The sequence below is a fragment of the Boleophthalmus pectinirostris genome, unplaced genomic scaffold (assembly GCF_026225935.1).
Source record: "Boleophthalmus pectinirostris isolate CB_2022bp ecotype Guang Dong unplaced genomic scaffold, ASM2622593v1 HiC_scaffold_5, whole genome shotgun sequence".
NCBI lineage: Eukaryota > Metazoa > Chordata > Actinopteri > Gobiiformes > Gobiidae > Boleophthalmus > Boleophthalmus pectinirostris.
The window spans coordinates 28,408,820-28,431,964 of NW_026571404.1; the positions used below are offsets into that span (position 1 = coordinate 28,408,820).

At 38.4% G+C, this 23,145-nt stretch overlaps 1 protein-coding gene across 1 annotated transcript in view; it reads left to right on the plus strand.

Annotated features, from left to right (window-relative positions):
• The window catches only part of neurl1ab (neuralized E3 ubiquitin protein ligase 1Ab), a 51,995-nt gene that overhangs the window by 25,969 nt on the left and 2,881 nt on the right, over positions 1 to 23,145 (plus strand). The window contains 3 exon segments of the mRNA XM_020921386.2: positions 14,424 to 14,736; positions 14,738 to 14,948; positions 14,950 to 15,118. Of these exon segments, the coding sequence (XP_020777045.2) occupies positions 14,424 to 14,736; positions 14,738 to 14,948; positions 14,950 to 15,118 (693 nt within the window).

Sequence of the window (23,145 nt, forward strand, 5' to 3'; positions counted from 1 at the left end):
GACTGTGAGGAGGTAATATGAGCTGGAGTCATACAGGTCATGTCCAAATAGGTGCATGGTCCTTCCCTGCCGCTCTGCTCTCCTTTTTGTTCAAGGATAGAGTTGAGGGATTTAAGGGATTTCTGCAAGGTTTAAAGCTACCACTTGTAATTACTTTGGCCCATTCAACCCTGCTGTATTCTCACTTAACACCACTAGATACTATCTCTGTTACTGCTGTCTTGCAGTGTGCCAGCTTTAACTTTAGACAGAAGACCAGAGCCAAAATAAAGACTAGGTGATGGAAAGGGGACAGGTTTCACATCTGCCATCTACTGGTAAAAAAATGAATAAATAAATAAACTAACCTACAGATAGTGGCATAAAAATGTTGTAGGAATGGTCCAGCAGGAATATTCATCAAAGTCAAAGTGAACTTGATTGTCAATTCCACCAGGTAACAGACATTACAAAGGGGGATTGAAATTGCGAATTCTCCAGAACTCCAGAAAAACTAAAAACACACACACATACCAAACACATAGACATGAAATGTACATAGATATATACAGTATATATACAGATACAGATATACAGACAGACAGACAGACAAAGATGTATACATTTCCACAAGAAAAGAATGAGGTGCAAAGGGGGGGGGGGGGGCAAAGTGGGTCTTGCCTAAGGACACAACAACAGAATTCATTTGTAGAAACTGGAATCGCACTGCTAACCTGTGGGTTAGTGGATCTGACTGCTCAACCAATGATATTTATCTCAAGAGCAGGATTCAAACCGCCAACCTTCAGATGAGTGGACACTCAACCAACTGAGCTACTGTTGCCCTGCACTAATGCTTTAAAAACTTAATTTAAAAAATTGTGAAGTGGCATGGAGATGTAGTTATACAATGACCACTCTACAACCTCAAATAAATCAATCTTTATCTAATCTTTTTACAGGATTAGTATTAGTATGATGGATTAGTAGTAGTATTAGTATGATGGATCTCAAGTTGGAGCATTAGTGAACATACTTAAAAGCCCAATATTCAGCCATAAAGGGCCCATATTCACTTCAGCTCTGGAAATGCCAATCTCTACTGAACTAAAGATAAAAAGGTAGCTGTTAACTTGAAATCTACCATGACATCACAAAGTGGAACAGAGCATTTTGAGCTTTGAAGGTATTGACAGACTGATAATGCAGGATTACTCAAACTTGTGTGAATGAAACAAGACGACTCCAGGAATGTCTGATGTGAAGTAAAAACGTTCTTACATGGCTTAAAGGTCATAAGAGTCCATTTTGACCTTTAAGATGGTCTAGATACAGTGTAGCATCACTTTCCCAAAAATTTCACCAACTCAAGCTCTTCAATTCACATTCACATTTCTTATACTAAAACAGTTCACCTATTGTGTCTCTTGTATTGTAATTCTTGATGTCAATTCTTCAATATTTCGCTTTTGTTTTTATCCCCTCACGTTGTACACTATTCAATCTACACTCCATTTTCTCTTGTAACTCATGGGGAACCTGTCATTACGAAAAGCACATTTAAAATCATTACCATCAGTGATTACAACAGCGCGAAATAATAACTCTTTGTAATCAACAAGACGCACAATGCTGAATATAGCCGTAACCTTGGCAACGGTGCTTGAGAGAACTGTGTGTCACGAGGAGAGCCAAACAGGAGAGGAGAGATTCAGGAAATAAATGCAGGCACTTCAAAAGAGCTCCGAATCATAATGTCTTTTGGTTAGTGGTTTTGGTCGGTAATGGCCGACTTTGACCTTGGATATGAGACAGACAAAAAAGGAAAAGAAAAACAAAATGGTGAAAGCGTTTTTAGTCTAATGGTGAACTCTGGTTGAATGTAGAATTAACCTTCAACCATAATCTAGGCCAGAGCAATACACAAGGAGAATGGAGACATAAAAATAATTAGTAATTGATTGGATAATTTTACTTCAGATGCCCTTTCAGACTCAGCCAGCTACAACCTGGAACTTGAGTAGGAATGTGTCTTGCCAAAGGACACACAAATGCGCTTATGACTTTTTGGACAACGTTGTTTATACTAAATGAGTAACAGAGTAATGAGTAAGGAGGCTGTGTTCACACTTGTTCACACACTTCATCAAAATTGGGACTAAACAAACCCAGATTTACATAATCCTGATTATATCTAACCCACGTATACCCTATACGTATATCAAGACTAAATTGGAATAAATCCAGGACCAAAAAAGACAAGTTAACAAAGGTTAAATTGCAAGGGTCATCAAACCCACACCCCTCTGCCCCTACCACTTGAACTGGCCCTATGAGGTAATCCTCAAAAGTTGTTATGGCCTATTTTTTTTTTTTTTGTTTTTGGCAAATAATAACACGTTTGTATCTTGTATTTTGTTGACTTTTTTCAGTTACAAATTATATTTATATGAAGTATTTATATTTAAATTGCATGTTAAATTACATGACGTATTTACATTTGCCACCAAATTTGCCACCAAACTTTCTTTGCCTGACAAGTTCAAGATCAAACAGTGACAGCCAGTATTGTAGTGCAGTTAAGGACAAGAAAATGTACGAAAACTTGAGAGAGAGTGCAGAGTTTTCACAGAAGAGTGGATGACCAATTATTTTTTTGTTCAGAGTAAGGACCGTGCAGTTTGTCGGATATGTAAAGAAAGTGGCGGTTTTCAAAGAATATAATCTGTGTCATCGGAGTCATACAAATCTGTTAAACAGCATCCCTGACCCCCGGCCCCCCATCACAGGCCCTCAGAGAAAAAAGTTTGGTGACCCCTGGTATATTGTATTCACCAGTGTAATTTATATAGTACTTCTGATCTATAACTCTTTCACTCTTAACTCATATATTAGTAGTTCCTTACCACAACTGTAGTTCTAGCTGCCCTGGGACATGTGGCAAAAACTAGTATATCCCACCAAAGTGCCCATATTACGCTACTTTCTGATCTATGTTATAATGTTTTTTCCTCATCACAAACATACCCGGAGTTGTGTTTTGTATTATTCACACATGTTAACAGCAAACCCTGTATCTTTAGGCTGAGTTCTTCTTTTAAACAAAAAACACTCTGTTCCACCTTATGATATCATGTGGTAAAACTACCACTACATGACATCACAAGGTGGAATAGGGCATTTTGAGCTTTGGAGACTAATAATGAAGGATTACTCAAGCATGTGTGAATGAAACAACATACAGTTCCAGGTAAGTTTTTGATGATGATTCACTTGGCTTAAAGCTCACAAGAGACAATTTAGCATAATACATGACCTTTCAAGTCTTAAGCAATACTGACTCTGCAGATATCACATTGCCAAGTTTTTGTTTTTTTTTTGTTTTTGTTTTTTTTCCACAGAAGACCATAATATAGCTTCGGTTTAACCTTGCAATAAAGACAGTAAGAATTTTAAAAGCATGTCAGGATTATAAGAGTACTTCCTATTTGGGTTACTGTAAGTTGGAAATTTGACATATTTCAAATAAAATAAAAAACGTTGGATGGAGAGATGTGAAGTACTGTAAAACTTCTCTTCAACCCCACATCTGGTCTGCGGACATGTCAGGATCCCAGCTCTACTATTTATGCTAGCTGTGTTTTTAGTGATCTCAGAGCTGAAGATTTATTTGATTTGGGAAGCTAAATAAATGGCGTTGGACTGGCTGTCTATGGCTCCTCTGCTCTCCTCTACAGGGACAGGACCACTCCAGTTGGAACTCAAGACATTTGTGGAATAATCAAAATAGAGCTGTTCTAATGGGGCCTGTCAGGTCTGAGTCAGGACCAGGGGGAAGCCATTGGAGAGCGTATAATGACTTTCAGATGAAGATGTGGTCCCGGTAAAGATGGGTTGGATATATTTCTACAAACTTGTCTCCAGGCTCTATCTGGATCACTGTAACCAAAACAAAAAGAGGATGTTCTAATTGAAGGATCATGCGAGAACAAATTGGTCAAAATAAAAGACATCTGGTGTGCTGAAAATAATGGATGCACACCAGTATATTACAAATTTTAAGATGTGTTTATAAATTACCACATCTTTCATTAATGCAGTGTTGTTAGTGTTAACTAAATTGAACACTATGCTGAGAAGAACTTAAAGGACCTATACTGCACTATTTTCTGATCTATGTTAGAATGTTGTTTCCTCATCAAAACAGACCTGGAGTTGTGTTTTGTTTCATTCTCACATGTTTAAAACACAAATTATGCAAATTTAGGCTATGTTTTTTCTCAAACCGAAAACACTATGTCCCACCTTGTGATGTCATCTGGTAATACAAGAAGTGTTTTACTGTGTTTTAAACTCCATGCACCTTCACTAGAATCATTTGGATAATAGCTCTGGAATTGCAAATCTTCACTGAACTAAAGGTAGCTGTTAACTTAAGAACTACCACTACATGACATCACAAGGGGGAACAGAACATTTTGAGCTTTGACTAATAATAAAGAGGTTACTCAAAAATGTGTGACTGAAACAAAACACAACTCTGGGTATGTTTTTGAGGAGGTAACAACCTTATTACATGGCTTAAAGCTCAGACAAATTCATTGTGTGTAATTGTAGGATATCAGATAGGATATAATGCCCCACTGAAAACTAGACTAAAATAAAAGCATGTTTTCATTGTGGATGTTTTGAGTAGGCATTCATCTCCAAACCTGACTCTTACATGGCCTAGAGGAGGGCCTCTTTCTGCTTGTTTCCATGGAAATGCTGTTCCTTTGGCCATCTTCCACACTATAGCATGCCATGAAACTCATCTACCTCTGTGAAGTACCTCTGAAGTATGGTTTTAGCTTTCTATTTTCGTGGAACACTTGCTATTCTAAATGTCCAATCTTTCGACTGTTTTTTTTTTTCACACCCCATGTTAAAACCTTGCTCTTTGCTGCTTTTCACTACACATAATGAATTTAACAAAATTGTCAAACTGTTTGAAATGGATGTTGTGAGTTGAAATTCTTAGAAAACAGTTTCAAAACAGTCCATTCATTATTTTAAGTGGCGTAGCTTCTCCCAGCACTTAAAAAGCAGGATGTGGTGAAAAGTGTGTGAGAAAGTGCTAGCTATTTCTTGCACACCGCCTTGCCGTAGTTAACTCTGAATCAGGATAGTGTTGAATAGCCTTGGAGTCATTGGACATCCCTGGCGTGCTGAACATGGTTTAGTAGTACACATTTAGCTGATCATTATTCTCCCAGCATTACTGCCTGAATTTACTGGCAGCCAACCAAAGACTTTGATGCTTTGACTCTTGTGACATTTGTACCTTTATTAGAACTTCAGATGGATTGTATGGACTTAAAATGGCACTAACAAGAGAGGGGTAATATAATCCATGGGGCTGCATATATCTTCACGTGTCTCATTCATCTCTAAGCAGCTAGACGACTCTCTCTTCGGCAGATATCGTTTATAGCTTTGTTTGACTTGCTTCACTCCACAGTATGCCAGCAGATGGGGTCCTTGTAATATTTTTATATAGAACTTTTGTAATGTATTTACATCGTGAAGTGGTCTTTAGCTATGTAGTCCTGGTTTGGTATTCTTCTAGTCCTGGTTTAGTTCCAATTTTGATGTTGTATATGTGAAGTGTGAATGCAGCCTTATCTTTTGCATTGTGTAACTTTTCTCCATGCTTTCTCTTGAATGTTTCACAGTATGGTATTAAATCTTTCTATCTTCATGGAGACCAAACCAGACCAATTTACAGGTCAGATCTGTGGAGTGGTAACCCACTCGCAGTCAGAATGTTTGTTTTTGTAGGTGTTTTTGAGCTATAAAACCACCTGTAATTGAATAAATGTAAGGTAGAGCTGTTTAATGTCACACTGTGGAACATTCCAGGCAGAGCAGAGCAATGGCATATCCATAGGAATAAGTAGATGATGGATGCCCCAACCAAAAATGTACATAGTGCATAGTATAATTCCAAAAAATAGCCGTTCAAAAATCCAGTTTGGGCTTTGGACTTTTTTCTATCTCACTCACGTCTTACCCTAACCTTGAAGTCCCCTACCACTCCACATATTATCTTGACCGGGATAGCTCTCCTTAAAAGCCCATCAGCACTGATCTCCCCCCTGGGCGTCTTCTGTCTCCGTGCCCCTCCCTCTTTGTTTTGGGACCTAACTTTCCCCTTTGTCCTGACAGATGACTTCACTCACTCTCAGAGACGACCCCCAAGCATGCGTACTATCCCACACACACACGCACGCACACGGGCAGGGCAGTTGACCTTGTGTAGAAGGTTGCTGCTATGCTAACCCCCCAAAGCCTCTTAATCCCTGCTCCAATGGGCCGAGGAATCATCTGAACCCGGCCTGTGTCCATTTATCTCCATGCCATTGTCTAGACTGGGATGAAATCAATTTAGCAACGGGGCTCAGTCCAAGAAACGTTAAGGCTAATGATGTAGCTGTTTATAGAAGGGTCCTTACTAGGGTTACATATCACAAGGTACAAAATATAGGCCTATATATTCCACTCTTTTCATACTTTTCAATAATACTTAACTACTCTATCAAACATTTTGTATTAGAGCTTTGAATTACATTGTGTTGTGATTAAATACATTGAATTATTCAGAAAGTCGTGGATAGGTACACAGTTTGCCTCCATGGAGATGTTATTGCACTGCTTGCTGTATTCCACACTATAACTTTAAACTCATCTGTCTTGCATTTCTTTAATAACAGATGTTTTTAATTCTCAAAATTGCCTTGAAAAACATGCTTTCTTACTGTAAGCGGGAACTCTTCGCCACAGATCTGACCTATAACTAGCCTGGATGCATTCCCTGGCTGTCTTCATGCTGATAGATAAGTATAATGCCACACAGTGGAACATTCACGCGATAACATCTCCATGGACACAGTATTTTCTAATTATATAATGTTGTTTCCGCAATCCAAACATGCCTAGAGTTGTTTTTTGTTTTTCACACATGTGTAACATGCAAATCCTGCATATTTAGGCTGAGTTCTTCTCTCAAACAGAAAACACACCGTTCCACTTTGTGATGTCATGTGCTAATACAGGAAGTGGTTTTTAAACTCCATGCACCTTAACTGGAATCATTTTGGTGATATCAGCCCTGGAATTTCTATTGAACTAAAGCTAAAAAATACCTGTTAACTCAAAATTGACCACTTCATGACATCATAAGGTGAAACTGAGCATTTTGATCTTAGGTGATGTAGACGGACTAATAAGAAAGGATTAAAGAGCATGTGTGAACGAAACAAAAACATCTCCGGGAATGTTTGATGAGGCAGCATCTTCAGATTACTTCAAACACAACCAAAATCATAAGACTGTAGGAATACAAGTAGGAAACTGTGTTGTCTAGTTACAGCTTCTCTTGAGTCTGTTAGGATACGTTAGTTGCCAGTCAGGTTGTAATCCTAGAACAAAACAATCACTTTCCCTTTTTTCCCACTGCTATCAACAGGTTTTTCCGCTTTGCCTTAAGCATATTTACTTTCATTGGTTTCAACTTGTTTAAATAGGCCAAACAAACTCTATTCATCTCTGATATTTATTGAGGTGTGGACTTAGTTAAGAACAGTATTTTCTCATAACCACTTTAGTTAATACAACATCGGGGTCAAGGGGTCAACTGGCCAGAGTGCTGAAACAGCGTCAGTCTGGAATGTCTTTTCAAATAGCCCTTAATATGAATGAGAAACTCCACTCAAAACTAGCGTTGGGGATTAGCATATTGTAGCGTGTAATCACTATTTCAAAAGTGACTGAACCGCTGCCAATTGTAAAAATTGAAATGTCAAACGTTTTGTGAAGTTTCGATGTTTGGAAATAAATGCACCACAGGCAGCTCTTCTGGAACAAAAGGCAAGCGCTCACCTGCCCATAAGACTGACATTCTAATAACTGTGAGAAATACACGCCCCCACAGCCACGGGGAGCTGCCTTAGTATCAGCACGATTCACTATACAAAACACAGACAAGACGCAAATATTGAGTCAGATAATGTTGCGTAATGTCAGAATAGTACACTGAATAATACGCTGTTTAAAAAATGCAATGAGGTGTGGCTCTTGTCAAATTGTGTCAAGCTGAAAATGTAGGCTACAGAGAACAAAGTTGATGTTATGGGAACTTGGTTCGTTACTTATTGAAAGTGTGTCTATTGCACTCTTGCCTCACATCACGACGGTCCCAGGCTTTCTGTGCAGAGTTTGGATGCATTTAGGCTGGTTTTGTCCAGTTTCCCCCTTCAACTTAAAATAAAACAACCACAATATGTAAATTCCTTCAGCTAAGGCTGTCCTGACCAAGTCTAGCTCAGGATCTGGAGTTGGGTGCTGCGTCCACTCCTCCCGACAGGTTGGCCCAGTGGCATTTCTCTACAGGATAATAAAGTGTACTTAGCCTTAAAACTTTTTTTTTTAAACTCTTTCTATTAAATTAATTAAGTAAACGAATTAAATAAAAAATACTGCTAGTCTTATAAAGCACACACAATCAATCAATCTCAATCAGTAGACTGGAATCTGTTAATATCAGGTATCAGCAGATACTTAGAGCTGAAGTGTCGATATCGGTAGAATATTGGAGACCTGGATCATGCATCCTTTTGTGTTTTTAATGCTTGCATTTTTAATGTAAAACTGGGGAGATTATCAAGTATCAATAATACTGTCAGTGTTCCCACTCTTTTCCACTTACAAAATTTCAAAACTTTTCCATGACTTTTTCATGACCTAAAGTGAATTTTCCATGATTTTATGGCACCCTACATATTTAAAATCTAGCATAGTTTTAGGGCTAAATATGAAATGTTAACCCTTTCCACTCACCTTATGGTATGAGATTATAGTTTAACATTCAAAATACTGTCAATGCATTTGTTGTCTCTTTTAAACAAAAGACGCATAGGTTTTGAAATAAGCATAATAACCTAATGATAACTTAACAGAATGCTGTGGTTGTGTGAAAGAGAGTAAAATCCCATGACTTTTCCAAAACTTTCATTGAATATACAAAATTCCATGACTTTTCCAGTATTTGGGAAGCCTATATTCTGAATTCTGTCATGCAAAATATTAATATGAAGTATATTGTTTAGTAAAAAATATTGCAAAAAAGGCTTCTAAATAGGGAACATTTCAGCATTTTTGTTGGTAATTTAAAGACAACGTTTAACACATTTCTGTTGGATTCATAATGTCATCTAAATATTGGTATCAGGGTGATTGTCATATTCATTTTTGTCAGTTTTGTCCATCTTTATATACAAAGAACATTCATAATTATTATTGGATTAGTCGCCATTACCTCATCTTTATTTTTGCCTGTTCCCAGTAGTTACAGCAGTAGGGTTGGTCTCTCACTGATAGGACTACAAGCAGCCACAAGAGCAGAGAACAGAAGTATCTCTTTATCCCAGCCTCAGATAAGTTTGCCTTGAAGTTGATAAGGGGCTAATAATACAGGCCCCACAGCTGTACACTTGTGACTTTAGGAAGTAATTAAGCTGGAGCACTTTATCTGCCTCGGTCCTGAGTTCTGCTGTCTGTGTGATAAACCACACAGAGGAGGAAGAAGAGGAGGAAGAGGAAGAAGAAGAAGAGGTCTGTCCTTGTACTGGGACTACATTACTCTCTCTGCTGTGTCCCTGTGTCCACCTGCCTGAGGGAAAGCCCACAGCTATCTCCACGTCAGTCTGGAATCACATCACAAAGTCAAAATAGACAGTTGTGAGAAGAAATGTCATGATTTAAAGAGTCCGTATTACGCTATTTTTTGATCTGTTTTATGTTAAAATGTTGTTTCCTCATCAGAAACATACCTGGAGTTGTGTTTTGTTTCATTCGCAGTTCTTCTCTCAAACAGAAAACTCACTTCCACCTTGTGATGTCATGTGGTAATACAAGAAGAGCTCCACTGTGTTATTAAGGAGCTATTAACTTGAAAACTATTGCTTCATGATATCACAAGGTGGAACAGCGCATTTTGAGCTTTGGAATCCAACCACCAATCACGCTCTTGCTTAGTGGCACAGTATTAGAATATGTACTTATTGCAATATGTTAAATAAAGTTCCATAGGGGCGTATATATTATAATCATGATTAATTTTACTCAGTGGTGTAGTTGGGATTTTTTAAGTGGGGGTATGTGATATGTGACATCATCGACGCCCCCTCTTCAGTATCACTTTCAATCACGTTCAGTACAAACATAAAGGCGCCAGCCCAGTGAAAATGTTACCCAAATCAACATTAGATTTTTATTTTTTACACAAAATGATGTGGAATCATGTTATTAACATTAACGCCATTCACAATCACCTACAGAACATAAATCATAGGCTACAACACATGTGCCCAGGACTGAACCAGGAGGACTAAACCAGGACTGAACCAGGACTAGACCAGGTCTAAGCCAGGACGAAACCAGGACTAAACCAGGACTGAACCAGAACTAGACCAGGTCTAAGCCAGGTCTAAGCCAGGACTATACCAGGACTAATCATGGACTTGAGAACCCCAGGCCCGTGGAGCAGGGTGTCCGCAAAGCACGATTGGGGGACGCCTGCTCGTAGCCCCGTGGGGTGTGGACCTCTGAGCCAGTTCTTTCGCCTGTGGTCACCTGACACGGCACACCTCAGAGCCCGTCCCAAAACTCATTCCTGGTTCAGTCCTGGTTCAGTCCTGGTTCAGTCCTGGTTCAGTCCTGGTTCAGTCCTGGCAGTATTGGTTCAGTCCTGGTTTAGTCCTGGCTTAGACCTGGACCTCATGTGACAGGACACTCTAGGACAGTACTGGAGATATCATGAGCCTATGCAGGTTGCTTTCACTATTGTCAGTAGCTCCGGTTTGACATTTAAGTTGTAGGCCATTTTATATTTGTTATTTTTTTATATCTCACGTCGGGAGAAGTGAGTGGACACATACCTCTGTGTACCATGCCCACTACACCCCCGATTTTACTGTAAGATCCACAGACATCAATACTGGCATATACAGGCTATATTATCAGTTATACCGCTTCTGTCACTCACAAAGTCCAGTCAGAATAATTTTAGCTTGCGTTAATTTTAGCAGCACGTCTTTGAACACGGAAAAACACGCACTGATTGAGTTCCTATTCTCTTTATAGATCCTCTGTGACTATTTTATACACTTCAAAATCAGGCTATTTATGAAGGAGTCACACGGCAAAGCCAAAACATGTGATGTGCTGTTTTAGAACACCATTTATACGATAGGAAAAAGCTTTTAGCAGTTGGATGCTAAGCAGAGTGTGTTGACAGTGCACAGAGGAGGGCTGGAGTACATGGAGCGCTCAGGTGGGACACTGAGCTATGTAAACAAGTGGGCCTGGTGAACGATGCTACATGCTAACACATATAGACATGTGTACATAGACAGAGACACTGAATTATGAGTGCCATTTCAAACTTCAAAATGTGGCCCATATACAAGATAAAACTGCATGTGGAATATTTATGTGTGCATACATTGCTACTTCATTTTTTCCTTTCCTTCTCCTTTAATTTGGAAAAAAAAAAAAAGCCTGAAGTTTAAATGTTTTTTAAATAAGTTTATACAGGCCTGACTTAGTACACTGTAGTAGTATTCCAATATATCAGGCTATTGACTAGAACCAGTGTCACAATATTTTTTAAAGTATTATATTGCATTTACTAAAATAAGTGATTTTATTGCTCAAAAATAACTTGCGGGAAAAAAATGCATTGTAATTGTGACGGAGTTTCCTCTCCACAAATCTGACCTGTAACTGTTAGTGTCACCTGCTTGTTTCCATGGAGATAAGTTTAATGCCGTTCTGTCACATAGTGCACAAAGTATCAGCGATCGAAGAAGAACGTTGATACTAAAATAAAAGTACAGTAACCAGAACAAAAACATACTCAATTAAAAAAGTATCGCATGAAAAAATCTACTTAAGTATTAAAGTACCTGTTTGAAGAGTAAAAAAGTATGAGTATTTAATGCAGATTTTGAGATCTATTTAAACTTCAAATGCAAAGATTTTGATAAAGATTTGTGTTGAATTTTGTTCAGTAGAAACAACTAAATCAGTCCTAGCTGTTTTTATTTGTATATTTTTATTTGCTTAAATTATGAACATGTTCAAAATTAAACCCCTCAGTCTTTTCAGGTCTCAAACTTAAATAAAAAATACTTTTACTTTTCAGTTTTTGTCAAAAATGAAGTTGAGAAAAAAGTGTCTCAAACTTAGTGAAGAAAAAGTAAAAAGCATCAACTGAAATTGTGCTAAAATAAAGTACAGATACCAAAGATACTTAAGTACTTTACATACTTTAGCATACTACTCTTCTATTTTTACTTCATTACCTTGCCAAGTATAAACTAAAAGAGGAGTGAAAGTAACTTGTATTTGAACTAGGCAGTGTGGGCGAGAGACAGCCACTCATCATCCTCTTCTCTCTTTCTCCCTTTTAAATATTACATAAAGCTGTTAGGACATCCACTGTGATGTACCCGCTGCCCCCAGCCATGGCGTGTCCCCCACTTAAGCCCTTGATGTGTTGCTTAAACATTGACATATCTATTGTTAAACTAGAGGCCTGGGAAGCCACCGAATACGCTAGCTGGAATAATTTGTAAAATGCTGGAAGACACCCATTTGTTCACAGTGGCAGATATGATGAATGAGCAGCCCACGGACAGCCCATGCGAAATAAAGCAGTAGTTTGCAGTAGAAATATGGAGAATACAAAGCGGGTGCATAAATTAACTGGCACCTTATTGGCTTTTTCCAAGTGTAATAAGTCTAAATTGAAGCGCTCGGGAATGTGTGGATCCAAAACCACGGTGAAATCAAATATATTAAAGGCATTACTGGGGGTATGAAAGAGCAAGAATAAGTGAGTGGTTACATAATAAGTATGTTTATTGTATGAACTATAAAGTGGGAGATGGGCTGTTATCTCATAAACATGGGGATGGTGATAACACACATCATGACTGTATAGATTTGATTAAGTTTGAGCCTAATAAAGAGGGCAAAAAGACCAGATCAAATTATGTAGGCAATTGCAGCTCTTATCGGGTGTTACTGTGGGTGTCTGCTGTGGCAGATTCTAAAAAAGAAAAAGGGCCAATAATGGAACAAAGTCTGCATGCAATAATAGTAGTTATGGAACCTTAAATTAATATTGATTACATGAAGATTGGCATAAAGGGTTGGGGCTTTGTAATATTATTCTCTGTCACTCTGGTGGCTGAAGATTGTTAATTTATTATTTACTGTTTGATGCGACTCTGTGCTCATTCTATACAAAAAGTTTCTCCAACTTGTAGCTCACCAAAGGATTTCTGAATTATAGATATTGTGCTGAATAGCTAAAATTTGATTAATTACCATGGCAAATGTCTAATTTTGCACTAATAAATGGATACTAGTTTATGTTTTATAAGCTTCTAACTGTACCCCATCTAAAGTTTGCCATGGCCCTTACATAGTCTCAAGCTCTTGCGACCACTAAAATGAGTCTCTGACATTTTCATTTTGTAAAGGTAGCTCACCGGAGGAAAAAGGTGGGAGACCTGTGATGTAAGATATATGCCATCTGTGCCCCACCCACTCCATCTATTAGTTAATCTTCGTCACCCTCTGAATGAGTGTCAGATGGATTTAACCAATCACAGTGAAGTGTCAACTCTCAGAAGAAGCTGTTATTAGGGCTGGGTATCATTAAGAAGTTGCCGATACGATGCATACCTCGATACATAGGTATGCAATCAATACAGTCTAAATCATGGCTGTGATACTAAAAGTCTACTAGGACCACTAAGCCTCTGCAAAGTTAATATGAAAAACACCCATTTTAGTCAAAACAGTGAAACCCTCCACACAATTGTAGCTCTTACCCAAAATTATTTAGTAAAATATACCTAAAAATACTCTTGCTGATATATTGATACAGCAGCCCACGATATTGATACTGTATCATCAAATTAAACGATATGATATATATCGATATTTCAATATTTTTGCACACCCCTAGTGGTTATGGAAAGCTACTCATTGTGGTGAAGTTACTATGCCTAAAATAGGGCTGTAAAATGAATTTTAACTGTCAATGACATGTTTGGGGTTTTAATGGAGAGTCTACAGCCATTCCTCTGCCAGTAAAAGCATGTGGTTTGGAGGAGAGTTCAGACTTTGAAGGAACAAAAATTACTTTTACTGTTAAATGGCACAGATCTTGTTTATGTAAAAAAAAAAAAAAAAAATGTGTTCAAATCATTTTTACTAGTTTTAAGCAATATCCAATCAAAAATGTAGCTATTAGGAAATAATATCTACATTTTTAAGTCATCAAATAATCAAGTCCCAACACTAAACCTGTTCTTCTTTGTCTTTCACAGAGAGTGAGGCGGTCTCCATGGATTGTCTCCGTCCCCGCACATATGCCACCCACCGCGCGTCCATCCAGCGCTCCAGACCTGACCCTCGCCTGTCCATCAGCTTATGTGACCTCAGCTTACAGCAACAAGATGAGGAAGACTCTGACGAAGACCAACCAATCAGCTCCAGCTCCTGCCACGTCCCCCAAAACTCCCAGAATTCCCAGCAGTGCTCCCTCCTCCCCTCACACCTAGACACCGACCTCCAATTCCACCCCATCCACGGTATACACGCAACAATTCTCGACAAGCACACAGTCGCCAAGCTCGATCACCGCCGACGAACGCACGCTCGTGTTCACCAGCCGACCGATGAAATGTTCCGAGACTGTGTTCCTAAAAGTGACAAAGGCAGGAGCGAAGAGACCGGGCGCGCTCTCATACGGGGTGACATCATGTGACCCCAGCACCCTGAGGCCCAGCGATTTGCCATGTGACCCGGAGTCGCTGGTGGACCGCAAGGAATTCTGGGCCGTGTGCAGGGTGGGGGGGGGTCCTGCAGGGGGGAGACATCCTGGGTTTCTCTGTGAATGCGGAAGGAGAGGTGCTCATGAGCATAAATGGGAAAAGCGCAGGCATGCAGCTGTGTGTGGACAACTCCAGACCACTGTGGATGTTCTACGGACTGCACGGAATCTCACAACTCAGGATACTAGGTGAGTTGTTTACAGGTCCTATATTGCGCTACATTTAGCAAGCTTAAAAAGCACACGTTACACTATTTTCTGATCTATGTTTCCTCATCACAAACATATCTGGAGTTGTGTTTTGTTTCATTTACACATCAACTCAGCATATTTAGGCAAAGTTTTTCTCTCAGAAAGAAAACACTCTGTTCCACCCTACACCTTCACTAGGATAACTCAATTTAAGACCTGGAATTGCAAGTCTCTGCCCAACTAAGGGCAAAATGTAGCCGTTAACTTGAAAATTAGCATTTCATGACATCACAAGGTGGAACAGAGCATTTAGACTGACTAATAATAAAGGGAACAAAACAAGCCCCCACTTCAAAATTATACTTCTCAATAGAGCTGGACAATAAGATGCAAAACTTAGAATTAAAAATTTAATACATTTTGATGAACAACAATATGATTTCAATTTGTAGTTCTCATGCTCACGTATTTGATTTATTTCAAATTTTTATCACCAAAAGCTAAAATTTCTGGCCTATTCAGGACAGGACCACCAAAGTAACCATGCAACTGACTGGTACCCCCAACAAAAGTTGATTCAATTTGCAAATCATTTAAACCATAGTAAGTAATTTATGAGCAGTTAATTGTAGTTTTTTTTTTTACTTAAATCCCCTAAAATATTATCACTTAATAACAGATCAAATACACATTTTAACATGCGTCACATTACACTGTTGCCAATAAAGGGTAATAGACACCTAATCCCAGCATAAAAAATATTCCATTGAGAATGTGCATACTGTAAACACACTTAAAAATCTGGTTAAATCTTTCCTGAAATACAAAGAGCTCCAATTATCTATTCATAAATAACACCTTCATTTACAAAGAATGTTTTGCACATTACCCGTCTGGCTGCAGTGATCCATTAATCCATAAGTGTCATATACACATCACCACAGTGTAAATAAGAGACTTAAAATGGCATAGAAATATGAATTCACACTGTCAGGACAGGGAATACCAATAATCTGCATTAGCTTTAGCAAACTTTCAGCTATTCACTATTAGGCTCTGCAAATAGATGTATGTTTAGGAGACAAATTTAACAAATATTACTTTAGCTTTGTAATGTAATCCTTATTTGAACTGAAGGGTGAGGTTTGGGTTGCCAAGTCATAGAAAAAGTTCAGCGTTTTGAGTTTGGATCAAATCAAATTTAGCTTTTGTGTTTCCACATTCTGCTCCCACACTGTGCATATGAATGTCAGCTTTGTATCCCGGGGACTTCTATCAGGCCGCTCTGACTGCTGCAGATTTCACAGAGAGATAGTGCCACATCAGCTCAAACTCGATCATATATTCATAATGTGTTTGGATTCTGTGCTCCTGGATCACCGGGATGTGCTGTGTGGTATACCTGGAATCATGTAAAACATAAATGTGCGCTATAACTTTCTGGTTCAGGGTCTGTCAACTGCTTGTTTCTATGAATATATTTAAATCTTGGCTGTTCCACAGTATAACAGCTCTATCCTACATTTATTTAAAGTGCATGAGCTTTTGTAGCTCAAAAATATCTAGAAACACATACTGACTGAGCATTGTTGCTTCTCCACAGATCTGACCTGTAACTGGTCACATCTGGTTTGTTCTCCATGAAGATAGAAAGGTCAAAGCAATAACATCTTCATGAAGTAAAACATTTACCGGACCTTCCACCAGAAAAGTTACACAATGCACCTTTAACTAAACACCATCGGTTGAGGGATCAGATCCACTGGCCCATAGGTTGGTGGTGTGATTCCAGCTCCCATGGATGGATGAATACTATCATTAGGGCAAGACACTTAATCCACCCCACCCCAGTGTATGCATAAATGGTAAATGGACACATTTTCTATAGCGCTTTTCCACCTTCAAGGCACTCAAAGCACTTTCCAAAAAGGAACCACTCAACCTTTCACACACCAGTGTATGCAGACACTGGGGGCGAGGTAGGTTAAGTGTCTTGCCCAAGGACACAACAACAGCATTCATCTGTGGGAGCTGGAATCACACCAGCCAACCTGTGGGTCAGTGGATTTGACTGCTCAGCGAATGATGTTTATGTTAAAATCAGTGGACAAACGCTCTACCAACTGAGCTACCGTTGCCCTGGTGTATTAATGTGTGTGTGAATGGGTAAGTGGTTCCTTGATGTAAAGTGCTTTGAGTGCCTTGAAGAGCTTTTAGTAGTACTTGACTACAAATGTTCTGTCAGAAAGCACTGAGGAAGAAAGTCCCCAGGATGTTCTTCTAACAATAATTAGCTATTTATATTCTTTCACTATTCATTTTTTGGCCAGAGTTGATCCCAGCATCTGTAAACCTTATAAAAATATAATCTCCGACATAGCAAGTAGAGAGAATAGAAAATATCAGTTGTTTCCAGTCAACAGTTGAAAATAGGTTTAAATCTAAAATCTGCAACCTTCTTTTCAAGTGGCAGAAATGCTAACCACTCTAATATGTCTATTTTCTGATCTGTTATAATGTTGTTTCCTCATCACAAACATTAAGAGTTTTGTTTTGTTTAATTCACACATGTTTAAGACACAAACCTTGCATATTTAGGCTGTGTTCTTCTCTCCATCTTGTGTTGTAATATCGTAATACAACTTTGGAGGTAGACAGACTAAAAATGCAGGATTTTTTAAAGGTGTGAATGAAACAAAATAACTCTGAATATGTTTTGGAGGAGGCAGTAATACAACAAACATTGGCTTAAAGTTCACAAGAATCCATTTTGTGTAGTATAGGGCCTTTAATTAAAAGTAATAGTAGCTTTATGTGGTATTTTGCAACAATTAACTGAAAAATGTTGAGAACTTTTACATAGTTCTATTTACACTGTAGGGCAAAGCAAACTGCAGGTCAGGAAACTATTCTATATTCAAAGCAGAGTACCTCCAAAACATTGTATGAAATATTGTATGGAATAATATTATAGATATGCAAATTGTGGAGTACATGAGTAATGGGAATGCATCTGTTTTCTTCCTCTGTCTACAAAATTCTTGCTGTTTTGCCAACTCGTCCGTGATAATGCAGATTTTACTGTAGATAAAAAATACAATGACCAATCAGAAATTTTAAGGATCAGAAATTATAAGGCGATAGTTTGCAGTATTCAGTGCAGTTTGTACCAGAGCTGGGGTTATTTCTGACATGCGTGGGCTCTCGTCTCCGCTGAGTTGTGTCTGGAGGGGGTTGGCTGCTGCTTGTGATACTCTCCATATGCATTATTAAAACACATTCACATTTCAGTTTTACAGACTTTATTTTTCCATCCACTGTTCCCACATCTCTGTCAATTCTTTCCAGTCCATTAATGCTTCAATTCACCTTTATTAATCCTTTAGGTAAAAGGACTTGGTAACTGATATATGAAAGAGGGGTATGACGCAAAATCAGTTTTTTACTTTTCCCTCATCGAAAACATATCTGAAGAGGATTGATATGCCATCCATGCATGTTTGCATATTCACACTCTCCTTACATTTAGCTGTAAGATTATCTCCAATGCTCAGCCCACAAGCCTACGTCACCCAGGCTCCCACATGATAATTCTCCTTAAATACTAAGGATGTAACAATGACCATGATCCTTTGCTCCATTTCAGTGTAGACTACATGAGGCATTAACAGTTCTAAGCACTTTTAAATCTTAGTTCTTTGGATCAAGTCTTGTCAAGGCATTTTAAGACGAAAAAGTAGCATATTAACAGTTTTGTTAGCCTCCACAAAATATTGCAATAAATATCGTACCATAAGATGTATATCGTGAAAATACCATACCGGGAGATTTGGATATTGTTACATTCCTAATCGTGAGCCTCCCCACCATATCGTGAGCTTTCCCACGATATTGCAATAAATATTGTACCGTGAGGTTCATACCGTGATGATATTGTATTGTGAGACTTGGATATCGTTACACCCCTAACAAATATACAAAAACATGAAATAAAACTACTCAACAACTTGACAAACCTGATGCAATGTGCACTAGTTTCTTTAGCAGGATGGGGGAGACTCAAAGCGCCAAAAACAAAGTGAAATTTATTATAAAATACGTTAATATGTTGTTTTCCGTGAATATAGCAGACACTTAGTTCACTTTGTTTCAGTGTGTGAATGTGGCATCTATTGGTGGTGGCAAATGATCTTTGCCCACCAACTAGAGGGTAGCCTGGTCAAACTAGACCCCCACAATAATGGGAAATTAGATAGTGATTAGATTTATGATACGTGTATAAAAATGATGATTCTGTTCAGAGTGCACACTGTAAACAAATTCAGGAGTGTCCAAATTTGAGGCTAAATATGGTGTGATAAGCTAAAATAAGAAACACGTACATTTCAGAACATGTCTGCAGAATTGTAAACTGCAGGTGTATATAACATATATATTTTAATATTGTGATAATTGTCTTTGACAGTGAATATTTGAGTACCTAAATAATTGCGATTTCATACTTGCACCAACTCAAATAGTGATTTAGATTTGATTGCGATACATTCTGCATGACTGACATTTCACCCACAGATTGCCCACTCCATTCAGTCTGGGTGGAGACTGCTTAGTATTCACTGTGCACCTCTTCTCACTATCTATGTCAACCCCAACTGAATAAAGCTATAAGCTGAAAGATATCCTAATCATAAATACATTTATCTGATACATCCCAGGCTTACATAGAAAATACATGGACTTCTGACCATCTCATCACACACTCTCTCAGCCACCCCCTGCCAGGTGTTGAGGTTTTCAGTTCTCTTCCAGTCATTATCTGCTCCAGCTGTGGGAGGGCATCTGTGACGTCTGCCCTCACCCACTCTCCACATGCTGCACGCCACGTGTTGCCCGGGCAACGCCGAGCCACTGAAGCAAGTGACAGTTTGTCATGAAGCTGTGAGGTGGAACAGATGGGAGTGCGCAGGTTTTCACATGATCATTCTGACACAGTCCTAGATATGTGATCATTGTAATGTTCATGTGAAGATTATGGGAAAGAGATGGTTACATGCTGTGGCAAGATTATTGAGAAATCTAAATCTACTCTGAGAAACAAAGTGATCTGTAGAAAGAAGTATATAGAATTCAAGATGTCATGTCATACAGTGTCTAGCCAATTATACTAAATAATACATAATACTAGGGCTTCAAGATAAATTGTGATTGAATCAAAATTATAATTTCAATGTCAGCAAATGGTAAAGGTTACAATCTTTGGAATACCATAAAATCCTCCACAAAACAAACAAAAACCCTGTACTTTAGATCTGTATAAACATGTTCTGAAATGTGATTCTTGTATTAGTTTGTAAGTTCATATTGCAGTCTTTTTTATCAATTCTTCAGGATGTGTTTAAAATGTGAACTTTGAACAAAATCCTATTTTTAAAAACATAAATGGAAAATCGGGTATTGAAAATCAGACTCTAATCGATTATTAAAAAACAGTATCTAAATGAGATACAAAAAATATATATATATAAATAAATCACAGGACAGAAACCAACCTTTTCATCACATAGATTAGTATTCACCCAGAGGTCACTATGGAACCTCCCTGGATGACTGAGGGTTTACACAGACATAGGAGCACACTGCTATTATGGGTCTTGTCTTTCATTTTTTGCCTTTGCCACATTGGTTGGCTATTTTTGCATTATTTAACTCAACAAAACAACAACCAGAAAGAAATCATATTACCCCCATCAGATGTAAGTGCTTCCATGACATTTCAATAATCTGATCACTCCAGAAAGCAGTTCATGATCAGTTTTTTTGCTGTACACGTACACAAGCAAACAGCCTGTGTCCGCCACCACATTACTGCTGTTTCAGGCTCTGAGAAGCAATTTACAAACATGCCCCGGAAACATTCTCGTCTGTGTAACAAGTTTGCATTTTCCATTTTGTTTGAGCATTGACTTGAATGGAGTTTGCTCTTAAATCTCACACCTGACTGCTCCCAAACTTACGGGAGGGAGAAAATAGCCCTGGAGCACATAGCAGAGGTGCCTGTATCAACTAACCAAGTGCTGAGAGCTACACTGAATACCATTGTGCATACTGTACCCATCTATAGTGTCTCTGCATAGCTAAAGGCATTCTTCGCCAATATCAGCAACAATAAATTCATAACGCTAACAGGATGAAAGTGCGCGTGGATGGGACTGAAGGTTATCTATCCTGCCTTATTAGAGTTGGCCAGGATGCTTCCAAACAGCCACACTGACACACGGGGCATGTAAAGTGGGTAATGGAATGACAAAAACACCACAATATAGTTTAAAAAGTGCGTGCCTCAGCAATTCGGCCCAGATGCTGTGATGGTTGGGCTCACAGCTAAATGGTAATGTGAAACTGTAAGAATACATTAGGGTAGTTTGTTGGAGATGGTGCTTGGAGTTGTTTTAGAGATGTGATAGATATGTACAGTGTGATGTCCTCCTGATGTCATCTAATAACAGACTTGATAACTAATATTATTGCCACTACTACCACGATAATGACTACTGCTACTACTATTACTATGACTATTACTGCAAAAAATGATTAAAGACTGTAGTATAAAATAGAGACACACTGACATTTGCAATTTTTAGAGTATTTGCCATCAGCTTTAAATCTCCAGCAGAGGTCGCTATTTCGTTTTCACTGAACTGCTGTTAGAATAGACATAATGCTTTACTCAAATACTTAAGTGCAAAGAGATAACAGTACAAAACAGCTCGTTTAAATATGGTTAAAAAAAAAGGGGAAAAAAGGCTATAGGTGAGTTAATATTGAATTTCAATTACATAATTTATGGAAAATAACTAAAATAGGTCCTATATATATATATATATATATCAGGATAAACCATTAAAAAACCATATCAGTTGAGTGTAAACCAAAATAAACAAGGGCCTAGCACTAATCCCTGAGGAAAACCCAAACTATTTTAAAAAGAGTTGGAAGCACAGCACTCTCAAGTCTCTACGACTGCATCAAATTGTTCTTGTATTTTAACCGTATCTTCTGTTTGATGCTCTCCTCAAGAGCATACTGCCTGTTTCATAACAAAAAACAAACAAACTATATGTTGTTTATGTAGGCTGAATCTAAGCCTGCAGCGCTCTATTTTGTCCAAGTGAAATCAGCCTTTAGAGAAGTGGACCAGATCACAGCACACATTGCCAGCGTTATGCAACTTATTGTATACATTTGAGTGCAGTGGATGAACCGCCAAAGCTGTCCTTTTTTTCAGTATAAGGTCATTCCACAGTATGTTGTTTTCATTGTGCACCATCTGCACTTCTTGTTTGCACCAAATTGCTTTTGTATGAATAGTTGGACTAGAGAATGACTTGGACATTAATTAAGTGTTTCAGAATGTTTGACACCTGGACAGCTGGCGGTGCCAAATCAATTTTTACAGCGGTCAGTTGAAGGACAAGATGTAAACAACCATGCTTTAGGTCTGTCAACAAGATCAGATTTTCACTCTCAAATACAAACTCAGAGCCAGTATGCAGAACCAAGCCAAGAAGGTGCAATCCGGGACATTAAGACAAAGACTCAGTGCATGAGGTTGTGTCTTACCCAGGGGGATTATGGGTAAATTTGGGGAAGGGGGGCTTGGTGTCAGAGACAAGACTACACAAGCTCCTGAGTCACTCCTCATTTCGCAAGTCATCTGCTCCGAGCGAGCGCCGTCTGTCTGTGTGAAAACCAAGTGTGACAGACGAGACGAGGCACCAACAAAAGAGGGTTCTGTATTCTGTGAAATCTGAAAGTGAAATTATGCAACTCAGGGCTGAACATTTGCAAAAAAAAAAAAAAAAATTAATTGCAATTTTTCTAACAAATATTGTGATTGGATTTGTATATAGAGTAGGGTTGTTAAAAAAAAATAAAAATCATTACCCAGATACTAATTCATACCAAAATTCCTAATTCTGAAAGATTTAACATTTCCTGAATACAGTCGTTACCATTTATCTATA